The following is a 14,550-nucleotide window of genomic DNA, read 5'->3' on the forward strand; positions in this document are numbered from 1 at the left end:
CACCTTGTCTGCTGCTGGCTGAGTGAAGCGTGTTAGCAGGTAATAAAAACACCAATTTTCTTATGTTTTTACAAGTTCGGTTTCAGCATTTTAACGCGTTTAAACCATATTCCTAAGCGCGCTTTCGCTGAAACAGTTGGTCGGGCGGCTCGGTTGTTTTGTTTTCACGGGGTTGTGAGGGGATGTCTTTTCGCAATTTTCTGTTGTCTTGTTTCCCGGCGAGCAATGTCGGGATGGGATTGTGCTCCGCTGCGAGGCCCCTTTTTTCGTTAGATTTGATACAGCTTTGTTGTTAGCCGGCTAGCCTGTTGTTTAGATGTCGAGGACAAACCTGATGTGGCTGCCATTATGGTTAGATAGCTGTAAATACGCATAATAAGACTTTGGCGAGTTAGTTTGACGGCCGTTGGCTATCAACTTGGAGCAGATTTAGGTAGCATCGTTAGCTAGCTTCAGCATCGTTTGTTCGGACTCGACGGTGTAGTGTCAGCATTAGCATGTTAGGTAGCTAACTTCAGTCCATGCTAGCGAGGACAAAGGGGTCCCCAATCGGCCAGAGTTGTGTTGAAAACGACGCTATCTGAATTGTTTTGGCAAGATGTAATGCCCAAGATATAAGTCACAGCATTTGGCTACGTTAGCATTGGCTCAAAACACCGCTCCGCTTATTCTACTACTAAATTAAAGGGTAGGTAATTGTCGATTAGTTAGCTGCAAGTTAACCAGGTAGATGTTAATACACGTAAACACGCACACTTTTAAGTGCAACTTCACTGATTTTTGATTTGTCATTTCTGTTTACCAAAAATAAATGTAATAAACAACTGAGATGTACAGAGTTCACTGAATGATTGTTTTGTTATTGTTGTGTACAAGACCGTCGATGCCCATACTTGTAGCGATATGTAAACATTTGGTTTTTGAAACACAGATTGCAGCTGCAGCTGCTGTTGTACAGTTCTCGGTGTGGAAAAACATATTTTGTCGCAGTTACACCGAAATCTTGGATTGAAATTGCTTTTGAAGCCAGTTCGTCCTTTTGCATTAGCTTTGTTCAGTCCAGCAGCCAATAGCGACAGTGCATTTGCCAACGTCACTCAGCCACTGTAAGCTGCATTGCTATTGTTCTCTGACATAAAACAAATGGGTCAGTGGAGATATCTGTAGTTATTATTCTAGAAATGGACACCCTGGTTGAAGTTTACAACTTAATTTGCACTACGTGGTATTTTTGCATTACAGGGTATTGAGCAATCACAGCTTTTATGTATTTGCAAGTGAGTAATAAAGCCCGGTGTGTATGTTGTTTTGTTAAATATTTGCAACTGAAAAGTGCCTGGTTATGTAGCCATACCCAGTTTGAATATCTATATGTGCAGGACTCAGTTGTCAAATACGCACAAGAAGAATTCAGCGTTTTACTGCGTTTGTTTAGGTTTCAGCCTCTGTAATGTGTGTATATTATTATAATCTTAACTTTCTGTAAACCATCTAACATCGAGAGGGACTGTAGGGTCAAGATGTGTGGTGTTTGTTCTGCTTCATACACACACACACACACATTGCTGTTTGTAAGAGGACACTGGGTCACTCTCCCTCCTCGACCTAGATTTTCAGCAAAGCTGTTGCGTCACCAGGCCAACTGTGTGTCTTACAGCCTTCATAAGGGCAGTATTCATGATTGTGCAATAAGGCTTAGCTATGCTCACAACACATATTTCTTGTATTAACCGCTCGCTACCTTCTGTGCACTCACAAGGGAAAGCACTGAAGCGGCTCTGCTGTAACAACATTGTAAATGAACTGTGTATGTGTTGTGGACAGATCTGTGGGCGTAAGAAGTGTGGTTGATTACGCTCTTCTTTCCCTCTTATTTCCTTTTGCAGATTTTTCTATTTTGTACATACAGAGTTTTGTATATACTGTATATGATGAGCTCGCTGGGCAGCGACAAGGCCCGGGGCCCTCGGGAAAAAGCGCTGCCCGCTGCCACTCACACATCACAACCACAGAAACAGATACAGGTGAGCCACCGCAACCACATGAACATGAAAAACATTATGAAAGCAAGTACATTCACACCTCTCAGCCGCAGACACTTTCAGACAAAAACACAAGTGTGCACATGACTAGCCTTTGCCATCAAAACCACATTGCACACATTATGCAAGGAGACCTTCTTAGTCAATATCGAAAAGGATTTTGTAGTTGTCGTTTTTATTGCGACCACACAGCACACATATCTTTTTAATTCTGGTAATGGTAGACATTTGTTTAGTAACTATTTCCTTGTTTTAGTGATTTTAGACAATACAAACTAAGTTAATGATAACTTTCATTTTTTATACAAGTGACCTCTCACTTAATTCTCACTTTTTTTCTTCTCTCCAACTGAAATTGGACCCATTTGTCTGTTTGTATTACAGGCTACTGCAGAGCAGATCCGGCTTGCCCAGATGATCTATGACAAGAATGATGCTGACTTTGAGGACAAAGTTAACCAGGTGAGGAACTGTTTGGGTGTTTGCCAGAGAGCACAAGGCTCAGTGTCTGAGTAATGGACTGAATCAAGTTAAGCTGTTATGTTCATGCATAACTGGACGAACTCTTGCACTCTATATTGACATCTGATCCGACAATTAGACATTAATATTCGATGCTATGAGTGAGGCTTCATGACTTTGTGCTGGAGTGCAAACTTGCATGTTTAAAAGGTTTTTATAACAAATTGCTACCCCTTTGTTGACTGGCACATGTTTGTAATGTGTAATGTGCTCGTTGCTTTCCCCAGCTGATGGAAGTGACTGGCAAGAACCAGGATGAGTGTATGGTAGCACTTCATGACTGCAATGAGGATGTTAGCAGAGCCATCAACTTCCTCCTGGAGAGCACCTCGGACATGGTAGGTATAGAGAAGTGGTCTGCTATGTCTCATTTAATATATTCATGTGGCTTATCACTTAACTTCCAATGAAGTTAAGTTCTGAATTTACTCTGTCAGACTTTGTGAACAGATTTCTTTTATTTGGACGGCAGGAAGTGCAGCAGCTGTCTATGATAACTATGATATAAAATTTGGGAACTTTATGAGCACAGATTAAAAAAAAAACACCGTGAACTATTTCAAATTGTACGTGTTGGGCCCCAGATTGAATTAAGTAACAGGGACAATTTTACAAACAGCTGATTTTGTTGAAAGTTGACAGCTGATCTGGATTTCCGGGCTTTTTTTCTTTTGGTTATTGAGATTATGTGGAAGTTATGTGGAAGTGGCATCTTATAAAGGATAAAGACCAGAAATATGTGTTATAGTTTTCAAAAAAAACCAAACAGTTGGCATTTTTTGAACCTAAAATCAGTCTGCTGTCCTTTGCCACAGTTCAGCAGTTGTCCCTCTCTAACATCAGGGGCTTTTTGGCAAGCATGAAGGCTTACAATTGTACATCATGTTTCCCTCTTTTGCCCAGAGAAACAAGTCAAACAGGCCACCAAATGTCTGGCGAACACTCGGGTGTTGTTCTGCCTGTGTGCTGTGATTCTGAGCGAGTGTCCCAACATTTCTGAAGAATACCAGCTGGCACAGGCAGGAGAGGCTGTCAGGGCAAGGCAGCCAGCCAATCAGCTGCCATGCTCTTGTTTTGGTTTCCTGGAAGTCCAAAAATAGCAAATAGCTGATTTTTGCTTTAATATGCAGGTCTTTACTGTTATCATATATACTGCAAGCTTCTGATTAAATCTACTTCTGCTATACTCCTCAAGATCTAAACAAATTAATGATTACTGAGTGAGTGTTGTTATGCTGCAGTGACTAGTAAGACTAGGTGTAGACCTATTAAATAATTAACACACAAATCAAAGTGACTGTATAGTTCAAATCAGTGTTTTATGTGTTTTTTTCCTGCCCTTTATCTCAATCTCAGTGACTTAATACTGAGATACTGTGTATGCACCAATAACAAGTGCTCATCTGATATTTGTTTCTCTTGTATAACACAGCTGCACAGTGGGCACTTCACTACATAAGTTGGTCAAAAAATAGCCTGCATCACAGCCTTCCTACAATGGTTTCCACTGGTGTCTTTATAGTGCAGTGTTTGGTCTAGTGTTGCTTTATACAAGTAAAAAAAACAATTAAAGCTTTCTTTCTGTTATGCTCACTGAAGCACTTTGCAAAAACGAGTGTTTTTACATAAGCGCAATGAGAAACATGTTAACTATATAGTTTGTGCTTGTATTGAACATTGTTTTGTGTTTTTGTTGTTGTAATTTATTCTTTCTCAGTTCTTTCTCCCTTTTGTCTTCTGTTCTGTGTTTAGACCTCATGGGAGACAGTGGGGAAGAAGAAGCCCCTGGTGAAGGAGGGTCCATCAGAAAGCAAGGAGAACAAGGAGAACAGAGAGAAAAAAGGAGAGAGGGAGGCTAGCAAGGGCCGCGCGGCAGCCAACCGCAAGGGCAAAGGGGCCAATCGCAGCCGACAGGGTATACAGATCCTTCACATGAATTCATATCTTGTTCAGAGTCACCTGTCTCCTCTCTTGCTTCTCAGTATCATGTTTCATTACATCATTCTGTCACTAATGTAGTTTCTAAATGAATTTGTGTGTGCGCAGCTCGCCCAGAGGAGAACGGCGTGGAGGTGACACCAGTGGACAGAGGTTCAGAACGAGGTCGGAGGCTGAGAGGTGGCCGAGGTGAGCAGATGCACATTAAAACACTGTCTGTTCACCCAGCACTTGAGCAGATGTTGTTGACAATTGTGTGACTTTTATGAAGGATCTGGAGGTCGAGGAAGAGGCAGAGCACCAGCAGGGAGCAGGTTCTCAGCCCAGGGCATGGGGTACGGCAACAACAAGACACAATCTCACACACACTCGTAGGGGTTATCACCTAATCTTAAAATTGAATTAAATTAATACCAAAGTGTTGGGAAAGCAACACCGACTTTTGTTTATGTAGATATGGTGTCTCAAGAAGTACAATTTTCTTGCATCTGACTTTAGAATTGGGCATTTAAAGCTATATGTTTACACCTGAAAGATTGTGTGCCCTCAATCTGACACAGAAACTGGGTAAATGATAGTTTTATCCTATCTAAGTTAACACAGAAGCACCAGAAACCCAAAGGCCAAACAGTCAGTAATTAGAGTTTAATCTGGGAATACAATATCTTCAATTACCTGTGTAATTTTCATCTTGATATTATTCAGAGTGACAGTTGGGCTTATTTGACAATCGTAAGACCACTGATGAAGATATCAAGCATGTTCAATCATGATCAGGACGGCACATATGAGGTTAGGAAGAGCATGGGAGGGAGACTCAGAGGTTTCATAATGACTCTGCCACCATGCAGATTCTAAAAACACAAAGATGGGCTCACTCGTCTAATAGGAGCTTTGTCTGAAAAAGAGTAGACGGACACTGTTTATTAAGGAAAAGATCGAATTGAGTCTGATTTCACTCACTGTCAGATACTGCTTGTCCTTGTAGTTTATTTGTGTAGTTGAATATTCCTTTTCTAAATCTCTAACATGATGTAATTCCAATATTCTTCCCCAGGACCTTCAATCCTGCGGACTATACCTCAGAGGCCGGGACAGGGACCACACAAACTGAGACGTGGGACACGGTGGCCAACAACAGCACAGATGGGACAGGTGAGCTGTAGAGAGCAGACAAGTCGCTCTTTACTTGTACGGACAGTTTCTGTTTGCTCGATGTGGACGTTATTTGAAGCAAATGTACATAAGCTCCAAGCATCCCGAATCTTATTCACCCACCTCTGTATTTGAACTTTGTGACTCATCGTTGGTTGTCCTCTAGTTGCCTGGAGGAATACCTTGGAAGACTGGGCAGCTGAGGACTGGAGTGAGGATGTTAGTGTGAGTCGACAAAAAGGTTTCAACGATTGCTGATGAAGTCTGTTAGTCACAACGAAATGTTTTGGTGTGTATTTAAAACAATGTTGTGCTCCTGCAGCTCTCAGAGACCAAAGTGTTCACCTCCTCATGTGCACCTGCTGCAGAGAATCACATCACACCTGGACAAAGGTAAGCAACTGGCTCACTTACAGTATGATACATCTTTTATTGTATTGTAATAACAGTGTAATAAGCGATAATTTCACAAGAAATACTAACTATATTCTACAAGAAGATGCTTGGTAGTTTCAGTTCTCCCTATTTTAAATTCTGACAGTAATGAGAAAGTAGCTTCACTTTTGGGTGGTATGTGTTACATGAATGTAATGTAAAGTCACTGTATGTTAATGGAAAATTGATGCCTTACAGGGTTAATTTGACCTGTTCATGATAAGATACATGACCTTCCATTAGCAATCTGGAAGTTGTCGATGTTTGTCCCGTAAACATTTTAAACTTGAATTTACTGTCTGTTTCTGCGTTAGTCTGGACCTCGCCTCTCTGCTGCAGAAGCCTGTGGTCGGAGGAAGAGAAGCACCTTCCTCCTCTTCCTCTCAGAGTCTGGTCTTCACCAACTCCCACCACCACCAGCCGCCGCCGCCGCCGCAGCAGCAACAGCAGGCGCCCCCCAGCCGCAACACCACCAGTGGCACAAGCTACGCACATGCTGCTCTGGTAAAAACAAAACGTGCTCGGTTTCCTGAATCTTTTATCCATCACACATTAACACAGATACACAGAGGACTGATTACACACTCTCCTCCTGTCTGTGCCAGTCGTCAGTTCTGGGAGCCGGTTTTGGGGATCTGGGCCAGGCCAAGAGGACTCAGCCCAGCGCTGGAGCGCAGATACTGGAACAGCTGAAGGGTCCTGGCTTGGGTCCGCTGCCCTCATCCCAGGCAGCCCCTCCTGCTAGCACCCAAGGAAGCAACACTTCCATTGGCCGACTGCCAGGCCTGGGAGCACCTGTACCTCCACCCTCCTCCTCTAGCTGGGACATGAAGGCTTCAGAATCCAACGCCACCTCGCTGTCCTCACAGTTCAGCCGTAAGTGTGCAATTGGAAGCGAGAGTATGTCTGTTTTTTGTCTTATGTATTCATGTAGGCATATGTGTTTATATAACTGTTTTGAATCATTGTCCTGTGCCGGTGTTTTGTTGTGTGTCTGCAGGTGAGTTTGGCCTTCAGCCAGAGCCTTCTCTCGTGCTGAGCCAGCTGGTCCAGAGGCACACCGGCCCCTCTTTGCCTCTGGCACGTCAGCCCAGTCCTCCATCGCAACAACAAGCGCCCCCCGCTTCAGCCTCGCCTGCCCCCCAGCACACCAGCACGCCAGCACAGACAGGCCCGGTGATGGCTGCTGCTGTTACTAAACCTCCTGCCCCCAGCGCAGGGCTGGACCCTCAGGGCGGCAGCACGCCACAGCAGCAGCGGGCACAGCTCAAAGGCCAGAAACGAAGAATACCTCCGACATCGAAGGTAGGGGATGCAAGGTCGCGGATACACTCAAATGCACATTCGGCTACTTGGGGATTTTAAAATGAAATAAAATCTTAAATAAATGACCAACTACCAGCAGTTAAACTTAATCTCATGGTGCTGAAACCTGGCTGTGTTCCCTCTCTCCTGTCAGATCCCCTCCACGGCGGTAGAGATGCCAGGCTCAGCTGACGTCCCCGGTCTAAACCTCCAATTTGGAGCACTAGACTTTGGCTCGGAGTCGGCATTGCCAGAGTTTGGAGTTGTGGACAATTGTGTCAGTGCGGCATCCAGGGAGTCCACGCCGGCCCCTGCTCCTGCACCACCTGCATCAGGACCAGGGACACAGAGCCAGACAAGCCTGTACTCCAAACCACTCAGGTACTGTCGCTGCTTACTGACTAGTTACAACTCTATATGTTAATACAGAAACTGTGCATTTGAGGGGTTCAGTTCCAAAATACAGAAATTAAAGGCTCACAAGATAACGCAAACCAAACAAATCACCAGGACAAATATACATGCTAGAAAGTTATTGCTAGCAGAAATTTATTAATATTTCAAAACTGGAATTTGAGTCTCAATGCAGCTGTTTTGTAAACAAACATTTAAAAGATTCACAGTGTTTTTATTACACCGAGACATAGCTTTCTTTTATAGCTCCAATTATTTTCCAACACGCCAATTTCCTCTTTGTGACTTCTCATCTGGGCTGATTTGATCTAATATTTGAATCTAATTCTTCCTCCTTCGTTCTTTTCTCCCTCTTGTTTTGCAGCGAGTCGCTGGGCAGCCCTCTCTCCGTCGCCCTCCCCCCACCCCTCTCCTCATCAGAGCCAGTATATCACTCTTCGTCGGTGGCGCTACCCAGTCTCACGCCCTCCTCATTAGGGACTGCCAGCTCCACCAATCCTCCCTCCTCCTCTCTGACCACATCTGCCACCTCCTCCTCTGTACCCTCCTCTCCGTTCTCCACAGTGGGGGGAAGTTACGACGGGACCATGCCCCCTCACACACGACTGGCCTTTTCCCAGAGCAAAGAGGCCTCGGGGCCAGTCATGGTGAGTTGATATAGAAAACAGAAAACTTCATCCTGCCTTTTAGTTAATTTACTGAACCATCCAAATTTAAATATGCCTTGAGGGGAAAAATGTGCAAGTATTACAGCCTGCTGCAATGTAGACAACTGCATCCTATTTCTGCAGCTTGTATAAACAGCTTGACATTGAGAAATTACAGTTCACAGTTCATTTGATCCCACTTGAGTCAGCCCCATGTTAGGAAACAATGACTTTCCCGATTCTGTACTACATACTAATTGCAATAATCCTTATAGCATACTGTTTTTTTTACAGTTAGTATACAAGAAATCATTGTTTTATACTAGCAGGAAATGATGCAGTAAGTGTGCAAAGTCAATCAAACTGCAACTTCAGAGAGCCAGTTGAATCAAACATAAAGACAGATTGTTTTTTCCAAAAATCAAGAATTATTTTTTGTTTTCTGAGGTATTCTGGGGCTGTTTAACTACCATCCATTATCACAGTCCACTCAAAAATCAAGAGCTCTACATTACATTCAACCAACTTAATTTTGTCACTTTTACAGTGTGAACTGGATGGATTTCGGATACAACTTAAGACTTAACAGTTGTTTGTGCATTTGACTGAACCTGTAGCCATGTTTGAGAATTTAGGTTGCCAAATCAAGACTGAAATTGTCAGACGTAATAGGAATAATATGAATTCTCATGACGGTTCATAAAAAGATTTTTACTTCTTTATGAGGTGAATATGATCATCCGATCAGTAGTTCAAGCCTAAACTGAATTAAACTGAGGTCTTGCTCATGATATGTATGCATGGTCTTGATCTATTATCCATGTATACAGACACTTACCTGCTTTTTTTCCTCTCACCAGAATGGTCTGAATGGCGTAAGGTCCTCTGCTGCTTTAGACAGTAAGTTAACCACTACAGATTTATTTGTTCAGTACGCTAGTTATATTGCAAATTATTTACCAACAACCATTTTAATCAGGCTGTTAATATATTTGGTCATTTAGGAATAACACAACATATGGGGTTATATTATGTATTTTTTTATTTATCTTTTCTACCTGTCTCTCTGTAGCTTCATCAGCGTCCTCCACACCGAAGCCTGAGTCACCGTCTCTCAACATCAGCACCAACGGCGCTCCAGCACCCTCCTCCCACTTACCCTCCAACCTGCCTGCACACAGCTCCACCACGCTCTCCAGCCTGGCTCAGGACCTGCCCTCAGCCAGCCAGCTCAACTCGCTCAACAGGTGAAACACGTACACATGACAGACCAGTTACCAGCTTTGACTTGGCTAAAAAAGAAAAAAAAAAGTGCAGTAATTAAAAAGAAGCAGGGTAATGTGAGCTGAGATACTTTAACATCGTGACTTGCTGACATGTTGAGGAAGGAACTGATGGTCATTCTCCTCTCTTTGCTCCCTGCAGCCATGCCAGCAGTCATTCCTCAGCTCTGGGCTCCAGCTCACTCACTGTAAGTACCTTTCTAGTCTGCCACAAGCATGATGGCTGAAACCTTCTGTTTGAATGCTTTTCCTCCGTAACAATATACAAGCAAACAGCCGAATGTCGTCTCCCCCCCCCCCCCCTTCGTCCGTCTCTTCTCAGTACACCAGTGTTGACAGCAGCAGCGTGAGCTCTCTGGCTCCCTCCTCTGGCTCTTACACATCATCGCAGCAGCCTTCAGCCTCCGCACTCCACTCGACCCACAACAGCAGCAACAGTAGCAGCAGCATCAGCCACCTGGCCAACATGCCCAACATGGGCAACAACATGAGCAGCACAGTTGGCGGAATCACTGGCACGAGCGGACTTCACTCTGCTGCCACCGCCGCCTCCAGCACAACGCTGGGACTTGGCTCCAATGGAGCTACTGCCACGTCCAACCTCTCTGCACCTAGGACCACACCCCTGCTCTCCTCCTCCACTGGTACATGCACACACCTCAGACACTGGGAATGCATAAAGTAATATAGTAGTGATAAAGTATATAAAAGTGATGGTTGTTGTCATTGTATTGACAGGTAAAGCTCCTCCTAACCTGTCCCAGGGAGTGCCTCCTCTACTGCCCAACCAGTATATCATGGGCCCAGGGGGGCTGCTGCCAGCATACCCAGTAAGTAACCCTTCAAGATTTTAGAGTCATTGTAGTGTTCCTGTTTATACACTCAGTGAACACAACACACGCTACCTGCCAAACTCATGTGTTCAGTCACTTTGGTTCAGATGTCTCTCTGTTCTTAAACTACACCTCTTATGAGCATCAAAGTTAATTCTACAACTGTGGTTTGACAAACTCATGATCACTATATTAGTACTACTTCTTAAATGGCATTTAAGATTGTCTAAACATGTGTATTTGGACAAGTGTTGTGTTTATATAACTGACGTCACCTGTCCTTTGTGTTTCACAGCAGATATATGGCTACGAGGACCTCCATATGCTCCAGTCCAGACTGCCAATGGTGAGCCTCACTACCACACTTCAAGGACAGCCCTTTTACTAATAATTACACTTGCCTGTGTTTGGATCTTCTACTGATCCCCTCCTGTCTTTTTAGCCCTCTCTGCAGGATTACTATGGAATCACATTCCCTGGCCCCGCAGCGACTCTCTCTGGCAGAGACGGGAGCCTAGCCAACAACCCCTACTCAGGTAAGGCACCTTCACTCTTGGCTGGTCTCATCTAAAATCCTAAAATCCAGTCACTTGACATCTTTCCTGTTGTTCAGGTGAAGTCACGAAGTTTGGCAGGAACGACTCCACCTCCCCAGCACCCCCCACAAGCCTGGCGGCCCCACAGCCCCCCCAGGGCCAGAGCCAAGGACAGAGCCAGGCCCAGCCTCAGCCTCCTCAGGCCCAGCCTCAGCCCCAGGGCCAACCACAGCATCACAGCAGTCAGCAGGCCTTTCTGCCTCCCGGCTACAGCTACACAGGCCTGCCTTACTACCCCGGGGTGCCCGGCGCCGTACCTAGTGCTGCCGCATTCCAGTATGGCCCCACCATGTTTGTCCCTCCCGGGGGGCCAGGACCAGCCTCGGCCAAGCAGCACAGCATGGGCCTCGGCCTGGGAAACCCCTCTGCTAGCCCCTTCCAGCAGCAGACACAGCAGCAGCCCAGCGGTTACAGCCAGCACACCTTCAGCTCAGGTTAGTAACAAGAGCACATCAACAAAAATAATGTTTATGGTTCGGAGACTCTGTTTCCAACACTGAAGTCTATGTTTTCCTGTGCAGGGTACGAGGAGCTGACAGCAGGGCCAGCAGGAGTGGACTACAGTAAAGGCTACAATTCCTCCTCACAGGCACAAGCCAAATCTGCTGCTGCTGGGCCTGGGAAAGGTAAGAAAAAGAACATTTCTATTACTGTTCTTCGTTTTTTTGACGTAGACTTGTGATGTATTAATTATGTTCTTATCGTGCTGCCAGGTGTCTCAGTGACGTCCAGTAACTCGGGTGTGCCGGATATCAGTGGAAGTGTTTACAATAAGACCCAGGTGAGTCTTAAACCCCCCCCCCCCCACCTGCTCTATAATTAGTGTTACTACTAATTACTGATCAACTAATGAGCCTAACCTGCTGTGTCTCTTCTGCAGTCTTTTGATAAGCAGGGTTTCCATGCAGGGACCCCCCCTCCCTTCAGCCTGCCATCAGCGCTGGGGGGTCCAGGGCCTCTGAACCCTGGAGCAGCTCCGGGAGGTTATGCACCGGCCCCTTTCCTCCACATCCTGCCTCACCAGCAACCACACTCACAGCTGCTGCACCATCATCTTGCTCAGGATGGACAGGTAACACTCACAGATATTTTTCAGCAGTTGTAGAGGTTTGAATAATAAAAATAACCTTTTTTTTTTTTTTCTGGGACAATTTTTGTGTGTGTTTCTTGTTTTGCTTTGATTTGATGTTACGGGCTTGAACTTTGAATAGTATAAAAACACCTTTTTTAAAAATGCAGAAAGAATGGCTTGTTTTTATTTGTTATTATGTTTCTATGTTTTATCTGTGATTCTCATTGTTCAACTGACAAGGAAGCTGTTTCAGCAAAGCGAGCAGCATTGACGTCTTCAGCAGTTATTAACGGGGTTGAGGGATTCTCAGTGTTGATCAGTTTATTGTCTGTCTGTGTTCAGGGTGGTCCGAGTCAGCGCGGCCAGTCCAGCAGCCTGCAGCAGAAGAGCCAAGTTAACAAGTCGAGCTACGGCAGCTCCCCCTACTGGGCCAACTGAGGTGGATACATCCACAATGTGTGTCTACGTGTGCGTGCGTGTGTGCATGGACAGACACCAACACACAGCACCACACCTGCGCATCTGACTGACGAGATCATAGAGGGACAAACCATTTTACAACACAAGCTAAAACACACACTACCACCCCTCCCCTTTGCTCTGTATATCCCCTTTTCAAATTTATGGCTGTTGTATGTAAAATATATTTATGTATGTATTTATACAGTATATATGTATTGGTAGGACATGAAATGTGGTTTTCTGCATTCTGTTTTTATTTTGAAGGACATTTTATTTCAAAAAAAAAAAAATGTGGAAAGATGAGAATGCTAAATCATGGAAATGAAGTTGGTGAATATACTTGAACACAAGCATCTTGTGATGTGGATTTTTTTGTATGCATACATGAACTGAGAATGATGTACATAGATTCTACACATCATTTTCATGGCAAAGGCCTTTTTTTATTTCAGAAGAAATGCCGTTTTTGTAACTTCGGTCTCCCGCATCTGTGAATCCTTATATTGAGGGTGACTTGAGTTGATAGCTTGACTTTTCTTTTTGCCCCGTTCCCTTCCATCCGTCTCTCATTCCTCAACTCTTAATCGTTGGCTGGTATGACCAGCCAGGCCTTGGATTTGATGTCATTTTAACATTGGTTTAATCCTTGTTGTCCAAATTAAAAGTTATGAACAGTTTGTCTGGCATCAATATTTCACACCACATTGGGTTTTTTTTTTTTTGTGATCAGACCCACACGTTTGTTTCACACACATGATCATACTAATGTTTTATGGACCAAAGTCAGAATGATACTACACCAGTCTAATAATGTAGAGTAGTCAAGGCACCAAGTAAACGCATATCTATCTATCTATATCTATCTATATAATAAATAACCAAAGAATGTCATTGTACAGATATCAGTACATTTGAGCTTGTGCCAAAATACACAAAGTACCAACTCTTTAGTCAACACATTGTGCAGGTTCAGTCGCCATTAACAGTGAAACTTCCAAGTGTTGCTGTTGATAAAATCTGATGTTGAAACTGCAGCAATAACTACAAAAGATGCCAACTAACAATAAAGGAGGGTAACGTTCATTTTTTAGTTAGTTCACTAGTCATCTTTAACTATTTACTAGGTTTTAGTTGTAAAGGGAGAGTCAAAATAACTTGTAATATAATCCGAAACAATAAGACATTTTGTCAAAGCAGGAAAAGTTCAGGTGCTGTTAATAACAGCTGAAAAACAATTAGTTTTTCCAAATTCATGACCCTGGGTAGTGCATGATGGAAATGATGTGCAGATGCTTTTCCTATCATACAGTGAATCATTACTCCAGTAACTTCAGGCATATACCAGTGATTATATGTATGTGGTGTAATTGACAACATACCATTCATGTGTATTAGTTCCACAGCACTGGTATTGTGCACACCTGTTATTAGTTACACCTGTACTTTCCCCTCTATGAGACAAAATGCCTGCTGTGATGAAGGTTAACAATCTCCGGGTATTAATAAAATGGAGATACAACAATACTTAGACATCACACACACGAGATGTCATGAATTCCAAATACTTTGTTCAGGAAAGTATTGAGGTTCCTTCAAGTATTTCTGGAGAACATCAAGCAGTTTCCATCAGTCTGAAAGCTAAATAAGTTGGACTGTGCCACCAGACACATTTCAGGTGTCAGTTTTAAGTAAAGTTTTCAGGGAATTACGCTACAGAGGCCAGATGAATGTACTGATGTTGTAGTTAAAATGTGAAAAGTAGATTAAGTCCTAAAAGAGAAAATAGGATAACTGCCTTAAGAACAGTGGTCACTTGTAAATCATCACATATTTGCTTCAAACTAGT

The 14,550-nt window shown here is 43.8% G+C and overlaps 1 protein-coding gene across 1 annotated transcript; it reads left to right on the forward strand.

The window, feature by feature from the left end:
- The first annotated feature begins 63 nt into the window (after positions 1-63).
- Positions 64-13,381, forward strand: ubap2a (ubiquitin associated protein 2a). The gene is made up of 27 exons (XM_042407397.1): positions 64-1,277; positions 1,887-2,024; positions 2,427-2,504; positions 2,792-2,902; positions 4,317-4,479; positions 4,611-4,691; positions 4,774-4,837; positions 5,560-5,657; positions 5,824-5,882; positions 5,980-6,050; positions 6,407-6,596; positions 6,698-6,968; positions 7,093-7,397; positions 7,552-7,778; positions 8,176-8,458; positions 9,319-9,358; positions 9,531-9,705; positions 9,884-9,929; positions 10,064-10,385; positions 10,480-10,571; positions 10,870-10,920; positions 11,017-11,110; positions 11,188-11,604; positions 11,692-11,796; positions 11,884-11,951; positions 12,051-12,242; positions 12,585-13,381. Exons 1-27 carry the CDS (start codon positions 1,266-1,268, stop codon positions 12,678-12,680), a joined length of 3,849 nt encoding a protein of 1,282 aa, XP_042263331.1. The 5' UTR covers positions 64-1,265; the 3' UTR covers positions 12,681-13,381.
- Positions 13,382-14,550: the final 1,169 nt, after the last annotated feature.

This window comes from Thunnus maccoyii, chromosome 3 (genome assembly GCF_910596095.1).
Source record: "Thunnus maccoyii chromosome 3, fThuMac1.1, whole genome shotgun sequence".
In the NCBI taxonomy this organism is placed as follows: Eukaryota; Metazoa; Chordata; class Actinopteri; order Scombriformes; family Scombridae; genus Thunnus; species Thunnus maccoyii.

Excerpts from the sequence above, each read along its gene's own strand:
- ubap2a (XM_042407397.1), top strand. Across the intron at positions 9,359-9,530 it reads GTCCTCTGCTGCTTTAGACA|CTTCATCAGCGTCCTCCACA; the intron begins GTAAGTTAACCA and ends GTCTCTCTGTAG. Across the intron at positions 11,605-11,691 it reads CCAGCACACCTTCAGCTCAG|GGTACGAGGAGCTGACAGCA; the intron begins GTTAGTAACAAG and ends TTTCCTGTGCAG.